This window comes from Lates calcarifer, linkage group LG6 (assembly GCF_001640805.2).
Source record: "Lates calcarifer isolate ASB-BC8 linkage group LG6, TLL_Latcal_v3, whole genome shotgun sequence".
Taxonomy (NCBI): Eukaryota; Metazoa; Chordata; class Actinopteri; family Centropomidae; genus Lates; species Lates calcarifer.
The window spans coordinates 10,517,416-10,544,304 of record NC_066838.1 but is presented as its reverse complement, the minus strand read 5'-3'; the positions used below and the strand labels follow the sequence as shown (position 1 = coordinate 10,544,304).

Here is a 26,889-nt window from a genome sequence, read left to right as displayed (position 1 = left end):
TCTCTTCTCTGAGCTGAGCTGAAAAGAGAAAACATTATCTACATCACCATGCCATCAAATCTGATGGATTTTATCCCATCCCTCTCCCCCCTCCCTCTTCCTTCTTTCTCTCTCCCCCAGCCTCTGTGTTCAGTGGTAATGGCAATGTGGCATTCTCTCACCCTTGAAAATGTGAGTCCGTGTGTGTTTGTTTGCAACTGTAAAAGAAAAAGAAAGACAAGGGGTGATGCTGGTGAGGACACACAGCCTAAGTGAAATTACTCTTAAAAGGATATTGTTGTTCCCAAAGAGTGTTGAACAGCATGTTCAACTGCCATATTTTATTCATGTGGGCAGTCATGTCCAACACAGAGACCCATACAGTGCATCTACTTCATCTCAACTTTGTCTGTCTGTGGAAGAAAATCCTCATCCTGTTGTAAGGTAGCATCGATAAAAGTCTAATCTCTCAAGGGATCCAATGAGAAACTATTTTCTCCATCCTTCTTTCCATTGTGCAACAGTGCCACTCCTTCCAGGCTGAAAGAGGTCCACACCGTCAGTACTAAGTGTGCTTATGCATTATAAGGCACTCAGGCCTCCCTACAGGCACCCTCTTTGCAATAGGTCAAAATTGCATAAAATTGCATCCCTTTCAGATCTTACAGCTGTTTAATGCCAGGAAAGAGGGAGGGTGGAGATTAACAAGAAATCATGACGGAGGGAAAATATAGATCTAGATCGACTCTCTATGAAACATACAGTGTGCACCAGTGTGCTGCACCAAACCTTGGGTTGTTTGATTTAACTAACAACTATGACACTGATGCTGACTCAGAGGAAGATTACAAAAAAAATTGTCCAATATATTACAAGTATGAGAATGAGCAGTTAAGTTTTACATAAGCATTTGACCATGAAACACATATTTCCACATTTCTCATTATCACCGACATTTCTCACCACATGAATCCACTTGTAGAATGTGATTATAATATGATTTGTCTCTTTATAAAGCCCAGGTGAGAAGGCATTATGAATGTAGCCTTGAATTGTGAGTTCATTCATACTAAATTCAGTCAGTACTCAAACTGCCTGTTGGACAAAAGATTTATCTCAGTTTCTCTTATTCAAATTGCAGTAATTTTTTTAAATTGCTCATAGTGTTTAATTTTTAAGACTAAAGAACTAAAATTACAGAATGTGCATCAATAACTCACTAATTGATTATGAATAATAATTGGTTGAAATATTCCTTTATTGCCAAGTAAGTTATATAACCTTGGGTGATATTCAGTATGTTAGATAACTGGTGATATTTGCCAGCTGAAATGACAACTGTTGCTGGAAGATTTTAGTATCTGTAGCTAGCTATCTTATTAAGTTAACCATACCTTAAGCAGTTGGTTTAAACACAGTCTCTTGCTGATGTACGGCATAGTAGAGCTAGTTAGCTTGGGTTGGATTTATGCTCTCAAATTTCTAACCGTATGTTTCACTTTTAACATGACAAGAGGAAAGGCCTTAAAGATTATGACTAATGATGTGTTTGGTGAACAATCTTGGATTAGTTGGCTGGGGAAGTGTAAACTTCCCTTCAATAAAGCACAGGACAGAGCAGCCTGCCATGCCTGCTACAGTGGCTAAGATATCACTGGACAATTGCTATGAAGGAGCTGGATTAGCACACAATCAAATGATAATATCTTTAAGATATTAGCATCCATAACATTTGATAAATGATCATGTTTGGATGAAATATTTCTTTATTTTCCATTGAATAATATATATTTTTAAGTCAAGTCATCAACATCCTGTGTGCTTGATAACAGGATGTCTGAGTGAAATGTTTCTTCATAGCCCAATAAAAAATACAGACATTTGAGGTGAGATTTAACATTCAGAATGAATCAGATTAAATTGAACTTTCAGGGTTCATCTATAGATTTGAGGCCATACAACTTAACTCAACATTATTTACATGTCTCCAATAAATGTATCATGTTTGTCTTCTTAATTCACAGCCTACAGGACCTGGGTAGAGGCCAGTGCAGGAATCATCCTTCAACCCAGATAAAGATCAAGTATGCTTCATTTAATCAGTGGATGAAACATGAGAAGCAAAAGCATTGTCTCACCACCATGCATGATAGAGATTACATAGAATCTGCATGTCTTAACTTCAACAGAGAGCAAAAATAGAAGGGTTTTTACAGAAAATGATGCTCATATCTGCATAAAAAGAGGATTTTAGCATCAGTTTACTGCAGGGCTGTGAAGGTTAACAGTTCCTGGAAAAGGATGATTAAAAAAAGTTAACTTTTGAAAATAAATTCCAAAAATGTGCAGTCACTGGAAAATAAAATGTATTTAATGGTCGTTATTGCTGTTGGGTCACATTAAAAAAAAAAAAAAAAAAAAAAAAAAAAAACATGCCTGCATTCAAATTAGCCTCATTTTTTTCTTTTTTCTTTTTTCCTCACTCAGTAAAAACATCTATAATTTGAGCTACTCAAAAAGAATCCTAATTGCTCATCTGAAAGGGACCATGATTGGATGCTCGAATTTCTCTATATAGGAATGACTCCTCCGCTTGAATGACAATTTTCACTGACAAATGATGCCACGTGCCTCACTGAGTAGAAATAAGAATAGGGCCTGTTTTCCTACATGTGCACAAAACATGGTTTATCTCATGTCCAAAAAAAAAAAAAAGAAAAGAAAAAAAAACCCTCAGCAAATGTCACCAACTTGTTTCAATTACACCTACCAAACACTGGCAATCGAAACAAGTCACTCTTTTTTTTTTTTTTTTTTTTTTTTGCTGTTTATACAAACAAATTTCAAACGAAACTTTAACTCACTTGACATTATCACCATGAGCAAATGTTGGTCTTTTTAATGATATGAAAACACTGAGCAAAACTCCTGCAGACTGCAATACATTCTTCCCCAAACGAGAGTTGAAATGCTATAGGCAATTAGAAGAGTCTCTTGAATTTCCTTGAAATGAAGTGCTAAATGAAACGTGGTCAGACTGACAAGTCTGCTCTCTTTTTTCACTGAGCTTCTCTGTCTTCCTACAGCCCTTCATGCAGAGGGGCAAGGTATACACGTCTCTTTTACCAAATCAAGAGTCAGTGCATGTAAGCCCTGTGGTGATTTTCCTTAATTACGCTTCAGGGTGATTTGCTAGGTGGATGACACAATGAGGACATGATGTCAGTCATATAATATCCCAGCGTTTTTCTTCAGTGCTAGCCTCAATATACAGGCGTACTGTACTGTGGCTTACTTCTGTTAGGGAGTCAGCATTTTCCATGTATGGAATAAATCAAGAAGGAAAAAAAAACACACATGGATATAATCTTTTAGTGGTTCAGATGTCAGAGGCTTAAAGTCCTGCAACAGAGTATGGGAGTTGACCTCTGGGGAAACTAGGTCATGACCTCTTAGTCTGCAGAGCTGCACTGGGGACATTATAGGATCACTACATCTATTCAAACCGGAATCTGGACAGAAGAAGAGACTGGTTTATGTTTCAAACTGTGTTACCACAGTTAAAATGACATTCATGACAGATGGAAAATTACAACTCGTTCTTTTGTCCTAGAGTAAATGAATAATCCCAGAAACATTATCTGAATTGTTGTTTGTGCTCTTGGACCAGATTGTTGACACACTCGGGACACACTGTGGGTTCCCATGCTCTGCTGAAACAAGCAGGGTCAGTGCAACCTGGTACAGGGGTCAAAGGTCAGCAAGCTGGGCCAGAGTGCTAGCCCTAAGTTTTCCTCAGGTGATTGCGAGATCCAAAGTCCTTTGTTTTTTTTTTTTCTTCCTTTGTTTTAAACTTACTGCACTAGCAACAAATTAAATAAGTATGACATTTTATAAAATTATTTTCAGTGAATTAACAACATTTCACATTTATCTCTTGGTCCTGTGAGAAATTAAGCTCCAAGTATCCCACAGGCTTTCTCAATTTAGTAGTTATTTACTGTACACCTCATTATTACCAGACAGGAACAAGTGCAGCAGAAAGGTAGTGTGTGATTAGACACACAATATACTGGTGGATTAGCTTTTTTGGCTTGAGCAGCAAACAATTATAAGTTTAAATGTAGTGCTGCAGTCTTATTATTATCATATTGTAACATATGTTGTAACATATATTAACACAATAAATGACAGACTAATCATGCATGGTTTATTTGGGGAAATGTACTTTGAGAATTTGTTGTGTAAGAGCAACACAGACAGAGTGCAATTAATGTAAAGGTAATATTTGCATTTACCTCACCGTAGCTGCCCTTAGGCTTACAGTTTGCATGAACAGATCAAATTATATGCTAAATGCCAGATAGTAAAAGTTCAACATGCCTTGCACCTCTGTGTGTGCGTCATGTACACATCAGGAATAAAAACTGCTGTAGTAGAAATTCAAGAAATCTTTGTTTTTGTAAATGGGGAGTGAGGAGATTTTAAAGCAATTCAGATTACAATTTTAAAATAAACATATAACTCCACTATTGGTAAGAATTAAAAAATAAATTTATTTTTAAAAAAAGGTTATAATAGCCAAATTTCAACACCTGGCAGCTGGAAATCTGAAAATTAGTTTGGCACAACTTCACTGAAGGTTTTTGAATAATTATGAAAAAGTTTCTGCCAGACAAAAATATTATGCAATTTCCTTCTTTTTTCTTTGCAGTGCTTTGTGTCACAGTTAACAAAGAAGTCTCAATATTAGACAAAGTGTTGACGCTGTACAGAGTCTCTTTGCAACTCTTAATGTAGTTGAACCACTAAACAAACAAAATGACTCATGTAATTACCCAGCAGACAATGAGTGAAATGAAGAGGTGCGGATAAACAAAAATACCCTAACCATAAAACTATTAACTGTTACCCTGTTGTCTCTGAACTGCTACCATTAGGTTCCTGTTTGTATTTTTTTAAACTTCCTTTTCATTAAGAGGAATTTAAAAAATGTATACAGTTATACAGTCGTGTATATATCATTGTACTGTGTGTACTGTATAAAACTGAAGTGGCAGTTACTGAATTGATTATGTATGCAAATCTGTGACTTAGTTGTTTCCCTTCAGTATAAATGCACCAAGTGGGGCTTTCATGGACACGTAACTTCAAGCTGCTGTATGTTGTATAATCATTTTTGCACGAATAAAGACAGATGATGTTTTAAAAGGTCATGATACTTTTAAAACAGTAAAAAGTTTAGAGTGAATGCAGAGTTGCATTCAACCCCTGCTCTGACAGGATTATAATAATGTGAGGAAACTGTGTTCATTGTTGATAGAACTTCTCTGTGGCAAAATTTGACAGAAGTTAATCATGTTTTCAAAATAAAGTTCAATAATGATGCAGATTTTTGTATTTTGACCAAAGATGTAGTACATCGGAACATGAAATGTAAACCATGTGCACTATAGATGCCATACATTAGCTTTCATCTCCCCTGCCCGTACTTGCTCTGTAGTGTGAAATAAACTTCATGTGGGTGTAAAGCAATGTGTATGTGTCTCTACAAAGTCACTGTTCTTTATCATAATAGCTTTGTAAGTCATCATTTAATGACATCACAAACTGCAGGCTTGGTTGACTGTTTTCTACTGTAACTTTGGGAAAGAGATTGTTCAGCGTTCACTTTTTTTCTTTTTTCTTTTTCTTTTTTGATTTAGCTAGTCAAGGTCACAGAAATATCACGTGCCAATTCTGTTTTGAGATGATTTTCAGTTTAAATTAGCAGGACCCTCAGCAGTTCTTTTGTTCTCCCACGCTTTACTCAAATCAGCCATCATTTCTGCAGAACAAACCAAAAGCCAAATTATCTTATCTACCTTTCATCTTCCAAATTTTTTCATCTGCATCACATTTTATTTGAGATTAAAGTAGGGCTGCATCTTTGTGCCGCACTAATTGCCATAGAGCTTCAGTAATTAAAGGACAATAAAGCCTTAGTAGTAATTAGTTTCTCTTGTTTGGTTGCTAGCCCATCAATTGTGCTTCAATAATACTGATCATTAGCATGCGCCTGGGCAGTGAGGGATGCTGGGAAAGGAGCCCTGCACACACAGCACTCCACATTCCATTCCCATGAAGCCATGGCACTGAGCCATGTGGTTAACCCTCTGTGAGCTGCGCCGGGGGAAGAGTGGCAGGATGTGCCTACCGACGAAGGCCAGCACTGTAAAGAGGTTGCACTATAACATAATAGACCTGCTGATAATAATGACCAGCTTTTTACATTTTCTGAAGGTTGGGAACATAAGAGCCGCAGCAGTGGGCAGATGCTGCCATCACGGTTTGTGTAAAAACAATTGTACCCTTCTCAGTGTTACATGCTTCTTTATTCACATCCAGGTTCACCTAATGAAAGCCTTTCTGCAACACTGTTAAGGACTGATAAAGAGGCTATATTATCACTGTTTTACTGATGATGCATCCTAAAAAAACTGCTCAAATTAGGTAGCTTTAAACAGAGGGGCATCCGGAGAATAAAGAACATTTCTGTGCAGGCAGGGTATAGGCTATGGATTGTGCTGTAAACTGTGGCATAGTAATAACGCCAGGCAGCAGAAAATGTGCTCTGTTCTGTACTTTGCCTTGACATGATTGAAAGACAATGGTCCCATGGATAGGCCATTTCAACATCAAATGTGCATGCACATCACAGGGCAAGGGTGTGCTATCCATCACATTCAGTGAGCTGTCAGAGGCAGCTCTCACAGCCCCAGCTTCCCTCCACACACATTTGCAACTGTATGGCAATACAAGATTAAACCTCCTTGTACATATTCTACCCAGAGCATACTAAAACACACACTTGTAAAAGTGTACTGCCTGTTGTGTGAGGTTAACATGGACTATATCTATAATTTTACATTTTCTTGTATTTTAGCATCTCTTTTAATGATAATAACAGTAGAGCACACAATGCAAGCACTACTGGAAACAACTACTTTCTGATAACTGAAATTGAGTTTTCAAGTTAAGTTTTCAAAAATCAATAATCAACAACTCTATAAATAAACACTGGGGTTTATGGTGATGAAAATCACTGAGTTGTGTCCTTTGTCTTTAACCTGTTTGTAGACACTTCAGTACAAAGAAAGGAGTGCACTGGCCTATCCAAGTGAATTTTGCTCAGTGCTTTAGACTACACACTGTGATAGGTTTTGTATTATCAGGTGGCGTCTACATGTAAAACAGCAGATTCAGGTTTTAATCATGGAAATGACAAATAAAAATACATTTTAAAAAAAAAACATTGTCGAACTACAGAGAGACTCGGTGCAACCTCCTCCCATCCGCCTTGGCACAATAACCCAAATGGAAGTCTTTATGAAGCACTGATGGAAGCAGAGTGCGCTTTATAATGCACAGCCGTGCACACTACTACATTTCCAGCTAATCAGAAGCGCGCAGTTGCAGAAAGGAGAGCGGTTGCCAAGGCAGCCACCAATCTCCCCTCCCCCTTCTCCCTCCGTTCCTCTTTCCCGTTTATTATCGGCAGAGGTCGCATGGCAGAGGGAAGTCCAACCACTTCTGTACTGGAACCAATGCAAGAATATGCACCTCCATAACAAAGCCTGTATGGAGTCCTGAGAGCAGTGGGAAAACAGAGGCTGCACGTTTATGGGCTGCTGCTCAGCCGTGTAAGATATCTAATAAGAGAGGATCTAAGTTGGAGGTTTGCTTTTATTTGTTCTGGAACAAGAGGGATAGTTTTGCCAACACGTGCGTATCCATGAAATTTCTACTCTCCCGTTTTGAGTGAGTGAGTGTGTGTGTGTGTGTGTGTGTGTGTGTGTTTCGCATCCTGGCGCGGGGCTCTTCTGAGGAGGACTGCGCATCACCAGAGTTGGTGCCGAAGTTCGGCCGCGAACGGATGTGAGGGAAGAGTATACCGAGCAAAAACTCCCACCACTTGTTTTCTCGTCTCTCCTTGCGTTTGGCAGTTTGTGTTTGCTGAGACAATAGTGAGTCAAAGACGCTGAAAGTGATTTTCATGCCTTCAGTCTCGCACAACCTGAGATGGACGTGAGATTTTATCCTGCGCCCCCGGCAAATGTGGGTTCATGCTCCCTACCGACTGATCCAAGTTGTCTGAGCTCGTTGGACTATTACCACTCGAACAAGGTAAATAACGCACGGTGCATTCAAATTCCTGATGTCTCACCTGTCTCCTTCTCTTTCTCTTTATATGAGCCAATACAGCCTGTTTACGCACATATGCTTTGGACGCGTTTTAATCCACGGGCGCTCACTTACTCCAAACACACAGTTACACACTTGCGAAAAAATGTCAAGTGTCAGCAAGTAAAGTGACCTGGGCTTGGACTGGACTGGTTTTAATTTAGCCTGGAGAAGAACAGAGAGATTAGTATTAGCTATTGCTTTACACTGAAACCTGCAATCTTTCTATTTTGCTGTTGAAAGAAAACGTGTACTCCAACTTTTTTCTTTCCCTCCTTCTCTCTCTCTCTCTCTCTAACCCAACGTGGTTATTATGTTATTTCCCCCCTGTGAGATTGTACAGTTGTGTTTTGCACAAAGCTGGCATTAAGTGTCCCACCCGATGTGGAATACCAGGGGCTGTATAGAATCCATACTGTCCCACTCTGCTCCCTGCTCCAACATTAGCTTCCCTCGCAATGATTTCTTATAGCTTACATGGTTTTCCGCTGGGAGTTCAACGATTAAATGGATGTGTGCCAGTAATGTACTGTTAATTACTTTGTAACGAGAAACCACAGAGTCTGGCTGTTACGAGTATCACTCTTTTCTCTCTCTCTCTCTCTCTCTCTCTCTCACACACACACACACACACACACACACTCTCTCTCTCAGCTTTGACACCCCGCGGCTTTTGGCTTGTGACCTGCACTGACTCCGTTGCAAGTGCGCAGGCATTTAAAAAACAGCATTACGAATATTTTTCAGTTTCACATGTCACAAGAAAAAATAAATAATGAAATAATTAACGAGCCCTCGCGAAAAAATAACCATAATCCTGTGATAAATAGCAGAAGGACGGGGAAAGACTAGAAATCGTACATTGAAAGCCTGCCACGAGCGATAAAAACAGCACAAAGTAAGATAAGATCACAGGAAAAGTACTAATGAGTACCACAAACACAACATATACCCTGTGGAAATGCTAGGAAAACTATTTTACTGTTTAATTAACAGACTCGCAGCTTCCACTATAGTGTTATACCAGCATCTCAGCCATCTGCAATCCCTAAATTAGACTTTGTTGTTGTCACCTACCATACATCAGCTGTAGATGAAGTTCTGCTGAGATAAAGACGGTTTGGGACTTCTTTGGCGTTGCTTTCTCAGATAATGATGGCTTTCAGGTATGACGGTTAGAGGAATGATACAAAAACACAGTTGGGGATGTTTGTCTTTCACTGTGTGGGCAATGGAAAATCTCTGTAACTGAACGGAAAATTCCAGTAATTAACTGAAAAAATCATCTCCTAGTGTAGGTCTTAGAAACAGTGTTATGTATATGTTTATATCTATAGTCTCTGCTCAGGTTTGCAGGCATACAGCTTGCTCAAGCACGGAAGACAGGGAAAAAAAAAAAAAAAACTATCAGGACATAGTGGCCCCCATTCGATCACAGATGAAATGAGGTCTATATAAAACATTTACTGATAAGGCCGGTTTACACCTGTGACACAAATGGGCTCATATAACTGTCTCCTCCGCACAGGCTATCTTCTTGTAGGTCAGACGAATTAGGCTCATCCTCCATGCGGATAATCCCAAGAATATGCTGATATCCACGCACTGCATGAATCCCGGAAACAAAGCCACTAGATATTAAATGTTATAAAGTGCTTTCACTAGAGAGAAAGTGACACCAGCCAACATCAGCTATACAAAAGTGTGGCACCCCCTCAAAATTACAACTATTCATTTGAATTATTGAAATGCCTCCACTCTCTTTGCTTAGGGTTCTTTTCCACAAGGGGAGGTATAATTTGCCATCATCACATGCGTAACACTAACTACCTTCACTAGCAATGCAAATGAGGGCCGGGACCGACGGGGATCATTTGGTGTCCTGTTAACACACAGCACGAGGTCAAGTTCCTCTCCTCAAACGCTTGTCAAACTGGCGGTGGCATTAACGAGACATCTGATTTGTTATGTAGGTTCTGTATCTACAGATCAGATCTACCTGCTGCTAATCATCTCCGACAGCCCTGGTTGGCCAATTTCAAATTCAACCCAGGTCTCTTTCCTGAGCAGAGTGGAGGCAAAAGGCTAATCATAGCATTAAGGTCAATTGTTTCTATGGGCTTACTTTGCATATTCATGTGGACATAATTCAGTTTACAGAAGAATTTGTTGGTGGATTTGTTGGCTTCTAGTTTAGCTTGAGAATATTCTTTTGGGATAATATTATTGGAAAACAGTCAAAATATTTTGAATAAAAAGAAGCTTTGGTTAGATGGTTGCAATTTTGCAATTTGGCATCCATATTGAATTTTAGCACCATTACTGGCAGCTCCAGTATCCATGTAAAAAAAAAAAAAAAAAAGAAGCAAATTACAGCCTCAGAAAACATTTCTTCTTTTATCACTATGAAATTAGTAGTGTTAATCTGAGTCACACACAAGCTTAATTGGATAAAATGAGCATGTGCTTGTATTTTAGCTTTATAGTCTGTTTATTTGCAAACCTGTTCTGCGTGCCACTGACTCACTGTGGATGCTGCGAGCAGACACAAGCCTAGTTTGAGTAATTAGCAAGTTTATGCGACTTCCAGGGAACATGAGCGGCTGTCATGCTTTTTCAGCCTTTGTCACACTGCTAATTTGGAGCTGCAAGCTCACTTCATTCATAACATTTCGTGTGCGTGAACGCTCCTGGATGCACTCTTTCTTTCACCCCGTCCAACGTGTCAATAATTACTGTGATCACCAATCACTGCGAGTCATTTCCATCACTTTGGCAGTGTTGTAGATAATCAACAGCAAAATGTCTCATGAGGAGGAAATATGAACCTTTTCCCCAGATGTGGCAGCCAGCTTTTGTCATCGATTGGTCTTTAAGTAACATGGACAGTTTGTTCTAAGGTTGTATTTACTGAGACGTTCAGTACTGTTTAACAAGAAAAAGGTGAGGAACGCAAAGAAGGAGATGCATAAAATGAGCAAAGGGGGTACTTCATGTGCAGACTGAGATGAATCAGAAAGATCCAAAAATAACCCTGAAGATGTTCACTTCAATACTTTCAGTGCTCACTTTGTTTCACTGTGAGTGTGTGTGTGTCTTTTATTACTGTGGTGCTCACCCACAGCCTAGGAGATATTACACAGAGTAATACCATTATAACAGCTATGTGCTCTAATGGTAATATGAAGCCATGCCATGTTTTAATGCTGTCTGCTGCCTTACCGGCTGCATGGTACATATATTACTCACATATATTGTACAAATACTGTACTAATTTGCACTTTATGTATTACGGAAACTATACAGATGCGTCTTGTCTTATACAACATGCACAGCTGTAATTGCACTGTGGCTAGTTGTTTGTCCACCACTTTTAGTTTGCTCTGTGAAATGGGAACACAGTGTCTGCTCCTTTATTTGAATACCTTAATCAAACAGTACTGACTACTGCTGGTGCTGAGGTGAGTCGCTGCCTACAGTAAAGCACTAGCATGAAGTGCAGAGAGAGGGTAGGCCCTGTGTTTATACACCCAGGCCCCACCCAGCTCATATATCCTCCCAACAACTGATATCTGCTTAGATAGGGCATGACTGAAGAGCTGGCTTTGTTAGTTGGTGGTCTCCTCTGCCTCAGATAAGCTGGGGAATGATGCACTCCATTTGAATGGCTTATCTCAGTTTTATTTGTGCATGCTGTGCAAAGGTTTGATTTCTTTGCATTAACATACTCAGTCAGTTTCAATCAACTGGTCACTCATAAGTGGAATAAGCTCTTGAATTAACACGTACATATTAGTGTACAAGTGTCATTTGTAACTCGTGGAGTACTTAAACATGGCTGACAAATTAACAATTCCTTACAATGCAGGCTGTGGTACATGTTTATGTTGAGTGATGTTGCTGCTATTAGCTAATGACACACTCTGTGGTATGTGACAGAGAGGCAGAAAGTGGAGAATCAAAGGATGAGTGAGAGTCAAATGGGTTGAAGTAATCACTGGCCCAGTATGGGGACACTATGAATGTGTGTGTGAGTGTGTGTGTGTGTGTGTGTGTGTGTGCGCGCGCCTGCGCATGCTAACTCGGGGCCATTCAAGCGTTTTGCTGACTACGGAATCACAATCACAATTGCTTTCATAGCCCCGTGCAGAGGAAGGCCATGCATACCACAGTAAGGGCCGGTGACACACAGCAAGCAGGGGCAGAGCAAAACAGCCACTAAATCATATTCTCCCTGCCCCGACACACGGAGGAGATTTTTAATAGGGATTCCAACTATTTGAACTCATTTCAATAAAACTGGAATTGGCTCTGACATTGGCTGAGTCACAGAGCCTGCATATGGCACAGACATCTCTTGCCTTCAAAATTTTTCTACCTACTCGTGTGTGAGATGTCCTTTTCCCACCCAGCTACAAGGTTTCTACAACTGTTTTGTGACTTTCTGGGGGGGAATTTTGGAGATTGTTTTTAATAAAATATAGGCAGATATGAATGCTGATGACAGGAAATAAGACATGTGCTGCTTGTAATAACACAATCAGCATTGTGAATGGCTTTTCCACCACTTAAATGCCCCGAGCCTCTTTGCCTGGCCTTTAAATGCAGCGTTTGTGTTTGATGTAGGTTATGAGAGTGACAGTATGAATGTGTGTGTGGTAGTGGCGGTGGTGGGGGGCTACCCATGTGCTAATTATTGGCCCTGCCAGTGCTAAGCTACTTGCTTGTTGGTGGGTACCAGAGCATCCCCCTCAGCGTCTGTTACCATAATTAAGACCAGCCGCCCCACTGTAGTGTGCTTACATTAGTCAGCCCAAGCCTTCCCATGGGGCAGTGCGATGGCATTCTCATTCTGACTGCAGAAGAAGACAGAAAAAGAAACTGTGCCAGCACCTGCTGCAGAGTAGGCCCCTGGGTGTTTAGTTAAATGTTGATTATGTTTGTTAATGGTTGCAAACACTCAGACTAAACAGCACATGGCAGCATGATGTGCACACATCTATCTATCTATCTATCTATCTATCTATCTATCTATCTATCTATCTATCTATCTATCTAACAAAGGAAAACTCCACAGAGTATGACTGAGGAAACTACAATATGCAATTTTGCCACAGATATTGTACATCTAAGCTCGGACAGAACCCAGCCAGTGTTTCTGCACAGAAGGTAAACAAATGTAGACAAATAAGAAGTGCCAGCAGTTCCTCTTTACATAGGGGCATGTGTGCACACCGTATGTATGTTTAAGCACTTTTCAATTTATTGCTGTAAATTGAAAATCTTTGGGTCTGACTGGCTTGGGAGGGAAAGCAGGTTGTCCACTACTCCTGAGGTTGGTGGTTCGATCCCCAGCTCCTCCTGTGCACATGTTGGAATTGGGACAGACACTGAAGACACTGAACCCCAAAAAATAGTTTCTCAGGCCAGTATCTGGCACGGTAGCTTGCTGCCATCTGTGTGTTTATGAATGGGTGAATGAGAGACAATTGTAATGCACTTTAGATATAAGTGCTGTATAAATGCAGCCATTTACCATTTTAAGTAATTTGGAGATGTCACCTCGAGTTCTGGGAAATTGAGAGCAGTTCTACTATTCTCTTACATTTTATAGACTGCCCAGTTCATTGACATAATAATCAATGAATGTTCACTAATGTAAGTAGTCACATCTCTAGTATGTGCAGCATGTATGCATATACTGTATGTACTAGATGTGACATGTATGGTATGTTAACATGTAGGCCCACTCTATACTCTGTGTATGTATGATATGTATTCATGTAGACTTTATATGTATGAATGTATATGTGTACATATGTACTGTATGTATGTATCGTATATATGTGCTGTATGTACTGTATGTATGTATGCATGGAAGAGGCTGGAAGCTGGACAAACATTCCCAGTTGTCTCAGCTTCCTGAGGTATGTCCTGTGCAAACACCATGGGCCATGGTATAAGCTCCTTGCCAGGGATTTAAGGCTCTTTCCCTCCCTTGTTTTCACTGAATATCCTTTACAAATATTATCGGCCTGGTGTCAGTGCCATGTTTGCACTGTGGCCTGAAGGGACAGTACCCATATGAAAGTTCAATTAATGATCCAAGGCCAGACTAACACAGAAGCAGTACACTGAAGGTATAATTATCTAAAAATGCCCAGGGTGAAAAGTTTGAATTTAGTCAACTGAACATTTTTGAGAAGCTGTGCCTCATCTGTGTAGATTGATCTAATTCTTTCGGGAGGAACATTTTTCAGAGTGTTACTTTTTTTCCAGTTGCAATCCGCCATCAGATCTTTGACTTCTAATCTGAGCGCTTGTGTCTTTCATTAATTCAACTGACATGCATTGATTTGGACTGTGAGAGGTTTCCACTTGAGGAAGACAGAGCTGATAAATCCATATGATCCTGAATTTGCTCTCTTTCCTCTTTCCCCAGCTGTGACTGTCTCGCCTTGTCCCTTGTCTGTCAGGAGCATGTGTTTATTATGTGTGACATATTTAGCAGGCAAATATAATTGCCTGTGCAAGGCTGTAATCGTCTGCATCCAATTCAGTCATCAGAGACTGCGGGAGCCCACAGAGCCACTGAGGTAATCAAACTATGGCTCATTCTTCCTCTTTGAGAACTAATGATGAGCTCCATGATCATTTACAATGGGCAGAAAGAGAAGTGTGACAGAAAGTACAGTGGTAATACCATGGTTTTAGTTCTTACAATGCTATTATTTTTGGTTTAAGACATAGATCTCGCCTAAAACAAAGAAAAAGTGAGAAGTTGCTGTAGAGTTACAGAGAGAGAAAAGAATAGAGATAGATGCTGTGAAAAAAGGGACATAGAGAGGTTAGAGGAGGCTTGTGGGTTGAGAAAAAGGGAGGGAAAGCGAAAGAAAGAGGCCCTCTCTTTGTGTTGTCGACCTATTTAGTCTCAAGTTGGCCAAGAGCCGTGCCGATGAGTGATGTCGCTAAGAAAAACAAACAGAGGAAAGAAAAGTAGGATTTTGGAAATTATGACATATGGTCAATGGTGTTATGCTATCGAGGACTCTGTCTCTTTCTTAACTAGGCTTCAGCAATCTCATAGCAGCTTGGTAGGGTTGTTAACACACAGGAAAGGGAAACTTGAGCAGATCTTTTTATAGAATTGTTAATAACACAGTAGACAGTAGTGAAAAACCGTAGCCTAAAGCAGCACTTACTGGCACAACCCACGTGAACCAAGAAAGTATATGTGTATGTGTATGCATATGTGTGTGAGTGCATACTCATATGTGTGTGTTACTGGCAATTTAGCAGTGGTGGAAGACACATTCAGATCCTTTACTTAAGTAAAAGTAGCACTACCACACTGTAGAAATACTTCATTAGCAGTAAAAGTCTTGCATTAAGAATTTTACTTAAAAGTGCATTAGAATTAACAACAAAATGTACATAAAAGTATCAGCAGTAAAATACTCATTATAAAGCAAAAACAGCCACTGTCAATTTTACATTGCCATGCCAATTATTATATTGTCAGATTATTGTTACTTATAAAATGCAAGCAGCATTTTCATGTTGTTGCTGATATACAATCTCAACTAACAACTATAACTATCGTAAAAAAGGAATATTTCCTTCTTAATTGTAGTGGAATAGATGTATGGAATTTAATGGAAATATTAAAGTTAGTGCAAGTACCTTAAAATTGTACTTAAGTACTGTACTTGAGTAAATATATTTAACTACTTTCCACCATGGCACCTTAGTGTGTATGTGCTGCTCTGTATCAGCTTGTACATATGTGCTAAAGTGTGTGTATGTGTCTATAAGCACCCATTATAGAATCAGACCAGGGTGTACTGTATGTGAAAGGTATGTGCAGAGGACTTGTTTCTGTCAGGCCCCAACTCACTAAATCAAGCAACATTGCTAACAGCCAGCTGCTTTCAAATCAAAGAAAAAGGAATAAGACTTTTGACGAGAGTCTAAAAACAACTTATTAGTGTACGAATAATGTTATTTTAGAGCAGCAGGAGATAGGAGAGAGGTTCTGATAGCAGAATGGAGGAACACTAATAGTAAGTTTGACTTTTGATTGAAGCAGTGACTTAAAGTGTTGAGTTTTTTTCACTTATCTCTATAGTGGTACCTAGAGGTTTTAGCTACCCAGAACAATACAGTGGAGGTGTATGGAATATTGAGAAATTATACTTCAAAAATGGCACAGCAGCATGTCTTTCCATAAACTGTGTTCACGTTACACTGGATAATCTGACATGCTAACACACTATGAGCAGTTCACATTGGGATATTTTCTTTTATGCAAAGTCTGTATTTCAGTACTGTGAGCACCACAAATTACATTGCATCCATCTGCAATGTAATGAGGTGTAAGCTGATATTTTATATCTAAAGATCTCGGCAAATAAAAACAAAACTATCTGCATGGGTAAGTGAGAAAATACTGTTTATGTTCTCCTCTGTTTTGAGTAAACTGAGCCTTCAATCTTAATTTTACACAGTAAATGCTAATGCCTTGTACTGCAGCGTACCTGTTGCTGCAGTTTAACAGTGACAGGTACAGTCTTAGGCCAGTTACTTAGCAAAGGCATTGTAAGTGTCATAACCAGAAACAAATGTTTGTGGTAGCTGGGCAGGGAGAGGGAGTGAAACTGAGAGATGGTCATGTTTTATTAAGCCTGATAATGCAGCCTAATCTGTGGCTTGGGTTACAGAGTGCTTTGTGGGTAATTAGAGATCATGTCGTATGCCTGGCCTAGTGAAAAATTGCACTCCGCCCTAATCCCCTCCTATCCGCCTTTCACCCGCCACCTCCCTTCTTCTCTCAGTCGCTCACAAAAAAAAAACAAACAAAAAAAAAAAAACCTACATGCTTCCAAATGAGCGAGCTTCCTGTCAGGGAAATGTACAAATAAACAAACATGGCAGCCATATTTCAGGTAGCTAGTGATCAGAAAGTTTATACCTTGCTCTAAGATACTTGGAAATGTGCTTATGTGCTCAGAATTCAATAAGAGGAAGTCGACAGTGGAGCACTTTGTGGTTTGCTTTGTGGAGCTTGTTAGATGAATGACTAATGCCTCCTGGCAAGTGCCCCAGGTTTACTATTACCAAAACAATGGCACTTGATACAGAGCACCGTAGCCTTGGTTTTCACACAGACAGGAGCTCAGGCTGCTGTTTTCTTTTGAACCCTAAATGCTGACTGCCCATTCATGCAACATCCCCCGAACACAGAGACGCACACAAAGGAAATTCTCAACTGACACGGTAACTTGTTGAAAAAAAAACAACAGCTTCTTTCATCGCTTATTGTCCCCAATTTTTCCATTGTTAAAAATCAAGAAATGTTTCCCTTTTGCTGTATCTAGATTTGGCTGTCACCACGTGTAAAACAGTAGCCGTGTTTTCACACACTGTTGTATAATTACTTGGCCTTACTTGGATTGTGAGCGCAACTCTGTAAAAGTTTCTGAATATCAGGTGGGAAATAATGATGCAATATGGTACCGTTTGGAGAAAAAGCATCAGCTTCCTCACACCATGAACCCAGTGCAAAACTGGATGAAAAGCAGGTTTAAACTGTAACTCAATGACTCTAATGCATGTAGTGTTTCCCCTTGAGTTTTTGTCATGCCTGGTGGTTTTAGCCAAAAATCCCCTTTACATAAAAGGAGACATGAAAGCAATAATAAAACCAACTATATAGAAGCAGCATCTCCGTTGTATCTCAGACAACTCATAAAACCTCATCCTACAGTATGTACTATATGAATCACTGAAGAGAGAGAATTAATAAAGTGCTAGAATCTTATCACTGTGGATGCACATGATAACAGTATTGTCATAGACACCAACCACAAATAATAAACAGTCTACTTCCGTGATGTGTGGTTATCCACACGTGATGCTGAACTCATTAACCGCTTCATCCTCTCCACAGCCACCAGAGGAGAGCTTATGAATTACCATTGATTCAGACACAGAGGAGATAAAGACACATTATTTCATAGGGGATAGGTGTTCATACTGCTGCCATATAAGACACAGGCTTTCAGACGCCTCATATACCATCATGCACTACATTTGCATAAAAATGTATCAAAATGCAAAACTGAGCTATATTCAAAGTGTTCAAGTAGCATGGAGATTATTGGCAGAACCAGAAGGCTTTTAAGAGTTGAGGCCGCTAACGAAAAGCAGCTGAAAAACAAAGCAACAGTAAAGTTGTAAGGCTGGAGATAAATTGGCTCTGGGCGATTTTGACATCTACTGCATCTTTTCTCATTTCTGCTGGTCTGATCGGCTGCAGTGGTTGTCAAGTCAGAGGTGTCAGTCGCTGTGAAATCTCCTCATCACCAAACACAACATGCTCAGTTCTGATGTGTGATCAAGTCCAACAGGATTTTAAAACCTGCGCTGCAGACCCAGACCTTCCAAGTTGCATTGGTTCTCACTTTCACACTTGTTGGTGAACAAACACTGGCTTTTGTGGACTGGTGTTGCTTTAATTTTTAACATCTAGATACCCTCATATCATCATCTTATCATCATGTAAAGGTCAAGGTGTGCAAGGTGGGCATGCTTCTCTGTAACCTTGTTTTAAATATCATTTATTGTTCAGTTTACATGTGATGTTTGATGCTTAAAGTGTGGCTTTAAGTTGTTAGTTTCTGAGTGCCACAGTCGTGTCATTATGTAGAGATATTTGATCATGTTTGTCCTGTTAGTCATTTGATCTCATTGATGAAACTGTGTCCACAAAGACTAGGCATCTTTTTTGGGCCAGTAGTTGCTATGATTGAATGGAGATGATAACAAATAAATCCCAGGTTACCCAATTAGGGTCATACGAGTTTCAGACAAATCTTGAACTCTGCAGGACCACACACACACACACACACACACACACAAACATATGCAGGGTCATATAGATTCACACACTTTTACGACTCTGATTCCCCCACCATTCAACCACACACACACACAGCCCATATAGCTTCAAGGCATTTCATTTCCTCTCCTCCTATGACAACATCACAATATAATGGGACATGGTGTCACGTGACAAGAGCAAGTACACAGAGCGATCAAATCACTCTCTCTGTCTCTCTCTCTCTCTCTAGCTTGAAGGGCAGAACGGTCAGTCGTTACATAAACTAGAGTTGGTTCAATTACAGAAAAATGTGCTTTGTGTCCTTGTCATAAGCAGAGTGATGAAACAGATAAAAAGAAATTGGTTAGTTGTCTGTGTTCATTCAGGATTTTGATAAAATACCTTTCTCTCTGTGGTTACTCTGTCGTGGAAACACACTGTAGCAAGGCTAAGATACCTCATTCAGCTTTTTACTTCACTATTTAAGATATTAGGTAAAAATATGCCTCTGTCGGTGGCTTAAAGGGTGTCCCATCCTGACCTGCAGAGATTCCACAGATTTGGAATATGTGCGCAAATTAAACTCTTATCAGGTGTGTACACCCCTCCATCCAGAGGAAGTGACAAACTGAAACCTAAGAGTCAAGCACCGAAAAATCTCCTAAACAAGGAAACGGGTGTTCAGTCCAGAAAAATATGAACTCACCAACATTTGACCTTCAGCCTCTCCCATCCCGTTTGGTAGCCTTTGGTTGAAATGCTCACAAACCAGCAGGGTTACACTAACATTCTGAGTGTAGTTTATAATTTCTCAGCACTGATGTTTACATTTATTCAAGTTTCTTCTTAGAAATATGAAGGAAAAGCAAGGTTTTTGTGTTTGGTTAGGTTGTTTGTTTTTTTCTGTATGGTACTATTTTATCTGGTGGTTAATTCTTCATCTATTAAGTTTGCTTTGGCTGACCCTTGCTCCAGGTATTCACTGTGTGCTCCAGCACAGTACCATCACACAGTTTTCAGATGAGCCTGTAATTAAGTCATCTCTGTGCCTTGAGAGCGCGACTATAGCGCACTGAGCTGAGACCAATCTGCCACTAATTGTCCCGAGTTTTAATTTCTAATGGAATTAAAGCTGCGAGCAGCGTTGAACGGGCCCTCGCACCCGGCGCCCGTCGGGGGAGCGGCGACCGCGGGACCCCGGCAACCGCGGGGTCAACGCAGGTCGCAGGGCACACGCTGGCGTAACAGTTCACACTTCCGAGATGTAAAAATTTTAAATAAAAGCTTTTACGCTAATTATTTTCTGTGATAATATTTTTCAGAGCTCATCATCTGTGACAGCTCTTGGCTCTCTTGACTGTAACCTCCCTGTGGCAGCTTCTCACAGACTCAATCAACTCCTCTTCCCCTCCCCCCTCAAACACAAACACAAACACACACACACACACACACACACACACACACACAGATACCCCCTCCCAAAAGGAGATAAAACTCAGTTTTAACTTGAGTTTAAAAGCTTTGAGCTTTGAGCAAAAGCATTTTTTTAAGTTCTGTTATTGGGTGCATATATAAATCATTTATGCTTAAACAAGGCTTATAATGAAGTTATTTGAACAGTGAATATCTCATCTGCCTAAAGTCAGGGCGAAGCCACTAACCAGCTGTAGGGATGGGTATCATTAGGATTTTATCTTTATCCATACAGACCCCTATCAGTCCAGCTCAGACTGTTACTGGTTTAAGAGAGTGAAGTTTATAGCAATTTGCAAAATTTGGAGATTAGTGACAAACTAACCAGTTAGACTACATACAGACAAGCTTTCATTTTAGCTGTTAGTAACAGTTTGCCATGAGCTTAACCAGCGTGCTGTGCTTCCTGTTAAACATGTTATGAGACTGTGGACAAGGCTGAAAATATTACTTTACTAACTACTTGCCGAACAGGCGCTTTGACAAAGAAAAGGTAAAGGCCAGCAGCTTTTACTTTTCAATGCACTTGTCGTCAACTTGAGTGGCTTATATTCAGCTGGTTCACCTCGACGCCTGTGGACCTAGTGCACTTTTCCTGTCGCCGTACACTGAGTAACACGAAAAAATCAGCTGACCCCGTGTGAAATTTCCTAACTGATCAAAACCAAACTGTAAAGACAGCATCAATCCACGCTCAGCTTTGGTCAAGGGGAGACATATGGGAAGATGAGTAGAGAGATGGAAAGAAACAGAAATGGAGAAAGATTACATGTAATCTTCAATATGAGACCTACAATCCTTCAGACATTAACTTGAAGTCCAGTTTCACTAGTGTCTTGAGCAGCGTTTGACATCTGCAGATATGAGTTTCTAGAGAGGGCCTGCTGAGGTTAGATGTGCTGATAATATCCATTTTCATATCAGAAAAACACTGCATTAAACATTGTCTTAGCTCACCTGAGCTGAGGTCAACAGGTAATATAACGCACCTGTGAGGTGGCTCACCCCTTGAATATATCTCCTGTGACGCTTCTCATTAGAGTATCTATGACAGCTGGAAATGCTGTTATAAACTTGTATATCCTCTCCTGACCATTAAGCATCAGACAATTCTTCAAGTCTACAGTGATTTCTTAGTTTTTGCAATAAGGAAATGCTTGTCAAGAACCTGAATTGTTGCAACAAATTTAAACTGAAAGCTTTTATGTAATATTTGCTGTGTAAAGTCAGTCATCTGTGAGCTCTCTCTCTGACTGTAACCTCTCTGTGGCAGCTTCTCACAGACTCAATCAACTCTTCTTCCCTCCCCCCTCAAACACAACACAAACACAAACACACACACACACACACACACACACACACAGACACACACACACAGAGACCCCCTTCCAAAAACCCATCAAAGAGTAATACAATGGCTCCATCTATAGGATAAAGTAGAGAGTCGCAACAGGAAGTTACCCCAAAATCTGAGGTTTCAAACAGGAAGTTGGGTTTCTGAACTTTGACGGGCCAGAACCGGCACACGCTTCGACCAAAACTCACAATTTTCGGAGCCAGTCTTCCAAAAAATTCCTCAAGGAGGGGCTGACAACATTTGAAGTGAATCTGGTCACCCGTCTAGAAACTGGACATCACACTATAAAATATGTCATTTCCTGCTATAAATAGGTGGTGCTACAACAATTGTATGAATATTGACATATGGATGTGTGCAGATAGGTACCATTAACAATCCTGTAAAGTTTGATGCAGTTTGGACAAAGTATGGCCGAAATATAGCAAAAATAAAGCAACTTCCTGTTTCGTGGCGAGTAATCGAACTTTGAGGGGCCATAACTTCCACGCCCTTCAACAAAAACTCAAAATCTGCCGCAATTTAACATCGTCTATGTCTTAAGAACATACTATTAAGTTTTGAAGTCAATCGGATAATGCGTCTAGGACTAGTTCGCGTTCAAGCGACCCCTGGAAATGGCCAAAAACACACAATTTTTTCACCTTCCGGTCAAAATAAAAATACTTTCTGTTGGGTTTAGAATATGGCTCCAAGAGACTTTTTGGTGCGTCATGGGATGTTACATATGTGTGCAGATTTTCAGATTTTTAGGCGCAACGGGCTTGAGGGGCTGTTCCGTTTAAAAATGTAGGTGGCGCTACCGAGGCCATTTTACCACACCCATGCTCAAGACCCCTAAATTATTAAATTTTTCGCCGTGCCTGACGCGTCTGCAAATTTTGGTAAGTTTTCACGCATGTTAAGGCCCTCAAAAAGCCGATCTAAGAGGCGGAAAAAGAAGAAAAAAAATAATAATAATAATAATAATAATAATAATAATAATAAACAGACCGAAAACAAGAGGGTCCTTGCAACTCGTTGCATGGCCCCGTTGGCCCACGCAACTCGTTGCTCGGGCCCTAATAATAATAATAATAATAATAAACAGACCGAAAACAAGAGGGTCCTTGCAACTCGTTGCATGGCCCCGTTGGGCCCACGCAACTCGTTGCTCGGGCCCTAATTAAAGCTGCGAGCAGCGTTGAACGGGCCCTCGCACCCGGCGCCCGTCGGGGGAGCGGCGACCGCGGGACCCCGGCAACCGCGGGGTCAACGCAGGTCGCAGGGCACACGCTGGCGTAACAGTTCACACTTCCGAGATGTAAAAATTTAAAATAAAAGCTTTTATGCGAATTATTTTCTGTGATAATATTTTTCAGAGCTCATCATCTGTGACAGCTCTTGGCTCTCCTGACTGTAACCTCTCTGTGGCAGCTTCTCACAGACTCAATCAACTCCTCTTCCCCTCCCCCCTCAAACACAAACACAAACACAAACACACACACACACACAGATACCCCCTCCCAAAAGGAGATAAAACTCAGTTTTAACTTGAGTTTACAAGCTTTGAGCTTTGAGCAAAAGCATTTTTTTGCAAGTTCTGTTATTGGGTGCATATATAAATCATTTATGCTTAAACAAGGGTTATAATGAAGTTATTTGAACAGTGAATATCTCATCTGCCTAAAGTCAGGGCGAAGCCACTAACCAGCTGTAGGGATGGGTATCATTAGGATTTTATCTTTATCCATACAGACCCCTATCAGTCCAGCTCAGACTGTTACTGGTTTAAGAGAGTGAAGTTTATAGCAATTTGCAAAATTTGGAGATTAGTGACAAACTAACCAGTTAGACTACATACAGACAAGCTTTCATTTTAGCTGTTAGTAACAGTTTGCCATGAGCTTAACCAGCGTGCTGTGCTTCGTGTTAAACATGTCATGAGACTGTGGACAACGTTTGAGCCAGCTTTGACATCTGCAGATATGAGTTTCTGAAGAGGGGCCTGCTGAGGTTAGATGTGCTGAATAATATCCATTTTCATATCAGAAAAAACACTGCATTAAACATTGTCTTAGCTCACTGAGCTGAGGTCAACAGGTAATATAACCAACCTGTGAGGTGGCTCACCCCCGTAAGATAAACACATAAATGATCCCTGATAGAACCGATAATTAAAGGCACATCAGTGACAGGGAATGCTATTAAAACTAAACTATAAACTGGTGACATTAACTGCAAAAGAAGATTTTTATTGATACATTTCAGGTAGAATTTAGTTTTCAATAAGGAAAATGCTGTAAGAAACCTGAATTTGTTGCAACAAATTTAAAATAAAAGCTTTTATGCTAATTATTTTCTGTGATAATATTTTTCAGAGCTCATCATCTGTGACAGCTCTTGGCTCTCCTGACTGTAACCTCCCTGTGGCAGCTTCTCACAGACTCAATCAACTCCTCTTCCCCTCCCCCCTCAAACACACACACACAGACACACACACACAGAGACCCCCTTCCAAAAACCCATCAAAGAGTAATACAATGGCTCCATCTGTAGGATAAAGTAGAGAGTCGCAACAGGAAGTTACCCCAAAATCTGAGGTTTCAAACAGGAAGTTGGGTTTCCGAACTTTGACGGGCCAGAACCGGCACACGCTTCGACCCAAACTCACAATTTTCGGAGGACTTCTTCCAAAAATTGTCAAGGAGGGGCTGACAACATTTGAAGTGAATCTGGTCACCCGTCTAGAAACTGGACATCACACTATAAAATATGTCATTTCCTGCTATAAATAGGTGGCGCTACAACAATTGTATGAATATTGACATATGGATGTGTGCAGATAGGTACCATTAACAATCCTGTAAAGTTTGATGCAGTTTGGACAAAGTATGGCCGAAATATAGCAAAAATAAAGCAACTTCCTGTTTCGTGGCGAGTAATCGAACTTTGAGGGGCCATAACTTCCACGCCCTTCAATGAAAAGTCCGAAACTTTTGCAATTTAACTTCGTCTATGTCTTAAGAACAAATTATCAAATTTTGAAGTCAATCGGATAATGCGTCTAGGACTAGTTCGCGTTCAAGCGACCCCTGGAAATGGCCAAAAACACACAATTTTTTCACCTTCCGGTCAAAATAAAAATACTTTCTGTTGGGTTTAGAATATGGCTCCAAGAGACTTTTTGGTGCGTCATGGGATGTTACATATGTGTGCAGATTTTCAGATTTTTAGGCGCAACGGGCTTGAGGGGCTGTTCCGTTAAAAATGTAGGTGGCGCTACCGAGGCCATTTTGCCACACCCATGCTCAAGACCCCTAAATTCTTAAATTTTTCGCCGTGCCTGACGCGTCTGCAAATTTTCAGGAGTTTTGACGCATTTTAAGGCCCTCAAAAAGGCGATCAAAGAGGCGGAAAAAGAAGAAAAAAAATAATAATAATAATAATTAAAGCTGCGAGCAGCGTTGAACGGGCCCTCGCACCCGGCGTCCGTCGGGGGAGCGGCGACCGCGGGACCCCGGCAACCGCGGGGTCAACGCAGGTCGCAGGGCACACGCTGGCGTAACAGTTCACACTTCCCAGATGTAAAAATTTTAAATAAAAGCTTTTATGCTAATTATTTTCTGTGATAATATTTTTCAGAGCTCATCATCTGTGACAGCTCTTGGCTCTCCTGACTGTAACCTCTCTGTGGCAGCTTCTCACAGACTCAATCAACTCCTCTTCCCCTCCCCCCTCAAACACAAACACAAACACAAACACACACACACACACAGATACCCCCTCCCAAAAGGAGATAAAACTCAGTTTTAACTTGAGTTTACAAGCTTTGAGCTTTGAGCAAAAGCATTTTTTTGCAAGTTCTGTTATTGGGTGCATATATAAATCATTTATGCTTAAACAAGGGTTATAATGAAGTTATTTGAACAGTGAATATCTCATCTGCCTAAAGTCAGGGCGAAGCCACTAACCAGCTGTAGGGATGGGTATCATTAGGATTTTATCTTTATCCATACAGACCCCTATCAGTCCAGCTCAGACTGTTACTGGTTTAAGAGAGTGAAGTTTATAGCAATTTGCAAAATTTGGAGATTAGTGACAAACTAACCAGTTAGACTACATACAGACAAGCTTTCATTTTAGCTGTTAGTAACAGTTTGCCATGAGCTTAACCAGCGTGCTGTGCTTCGTGTTAAACATGTCATGAGACTGTGGACAACGTTTGAGCCAGCTTTGACATCTGCAGATACGAGTTTCTGAAGAGGGGCCTGCTGAGGTTAGATGTGCTGAATAATATCCATTTTCATATCAGAAAAAACACTGCATTAAACATTGTCTTAGCTCACTGAGCTGAGGTCAACAGGTAATATAACCAACCTGTGAGGTGGCTCACCCCCGTAAGATAAACACATAAATGATCCCTGATAGAACCGATAATTAAAGGCACATCAGTGACAGGGAATGCTATTAAAACTAAACTATAAACTGGTGACATTAACTGCAAAAGAAGATTTTTATTGATACATTTCAGGTAGAATTTAGTTTTCAATAAGGAAAATGCTGTAAGAAACCTGAATTTGTTGCAACAAATTTAAAATAAAAGCTTTTATGCTAATTATTTTCTGTGATAATATTTTTCAGAGCTCATCATCTGTGACAGCTCTTGGCTCTCCTGACTGTAACCTCCCTGTGGCAGCTTCTCACAGACTCAATCAACTCCTCTTCCCCTCCCCCCTCAAACACACACACACAGACACACACACACAGAGACCCCCTTCCAAAAACCCATCAAAGAGTAATACAATGGCTCCATCTGTAGGATAAAGTAGAGAGTCGCAACAGGAAGTTACCCCAAAATCTGAGGTTTCAAACAGGAAGTTGGGTTTCCGAACTTTGACGGGCCAGAACCGGCACACGCTTCGACCCAAACTCACAATTTTCGGAGGACTTCTTCCAAAAATTGTCAAGGAGGGGCTGACAACATTTGAAGTGA

At 40.4% G+C, this 26,889-nt stretch overlaps 1 protein-coding gene across 2 annotated transcripts in view; it reads left to right on the top strand.

Moving 5' to 3' along the window:
- Window positions 1–7,450: 7,450 nt before the first annotated feature.
- LOC108891706 (thymocyte selection-associated high mobility group box protein TOX) overlaps window positions 7,451–26,889 on the top strand; it is a 134,646-nt gene continuing 115,207 nt past the window's right edge. Inside the window, exon 1 of one of the 2 annotated variants that reach the window (XM_051071166.1) lies at window positions 7,451–8,145. In XM_051071166.1, the coding sequence (XP_050927123.1) occupies window positions 8,041–8,145 (105 nt within the window). In that variant the 5' untranslated portion in view covers window positions 7,451–8,040. The remainder of the gene's footprint in view (window positions 8,146–26,889) is intronic. The other variant, XM_051071167.1, reaches the window with a different exon arrangement.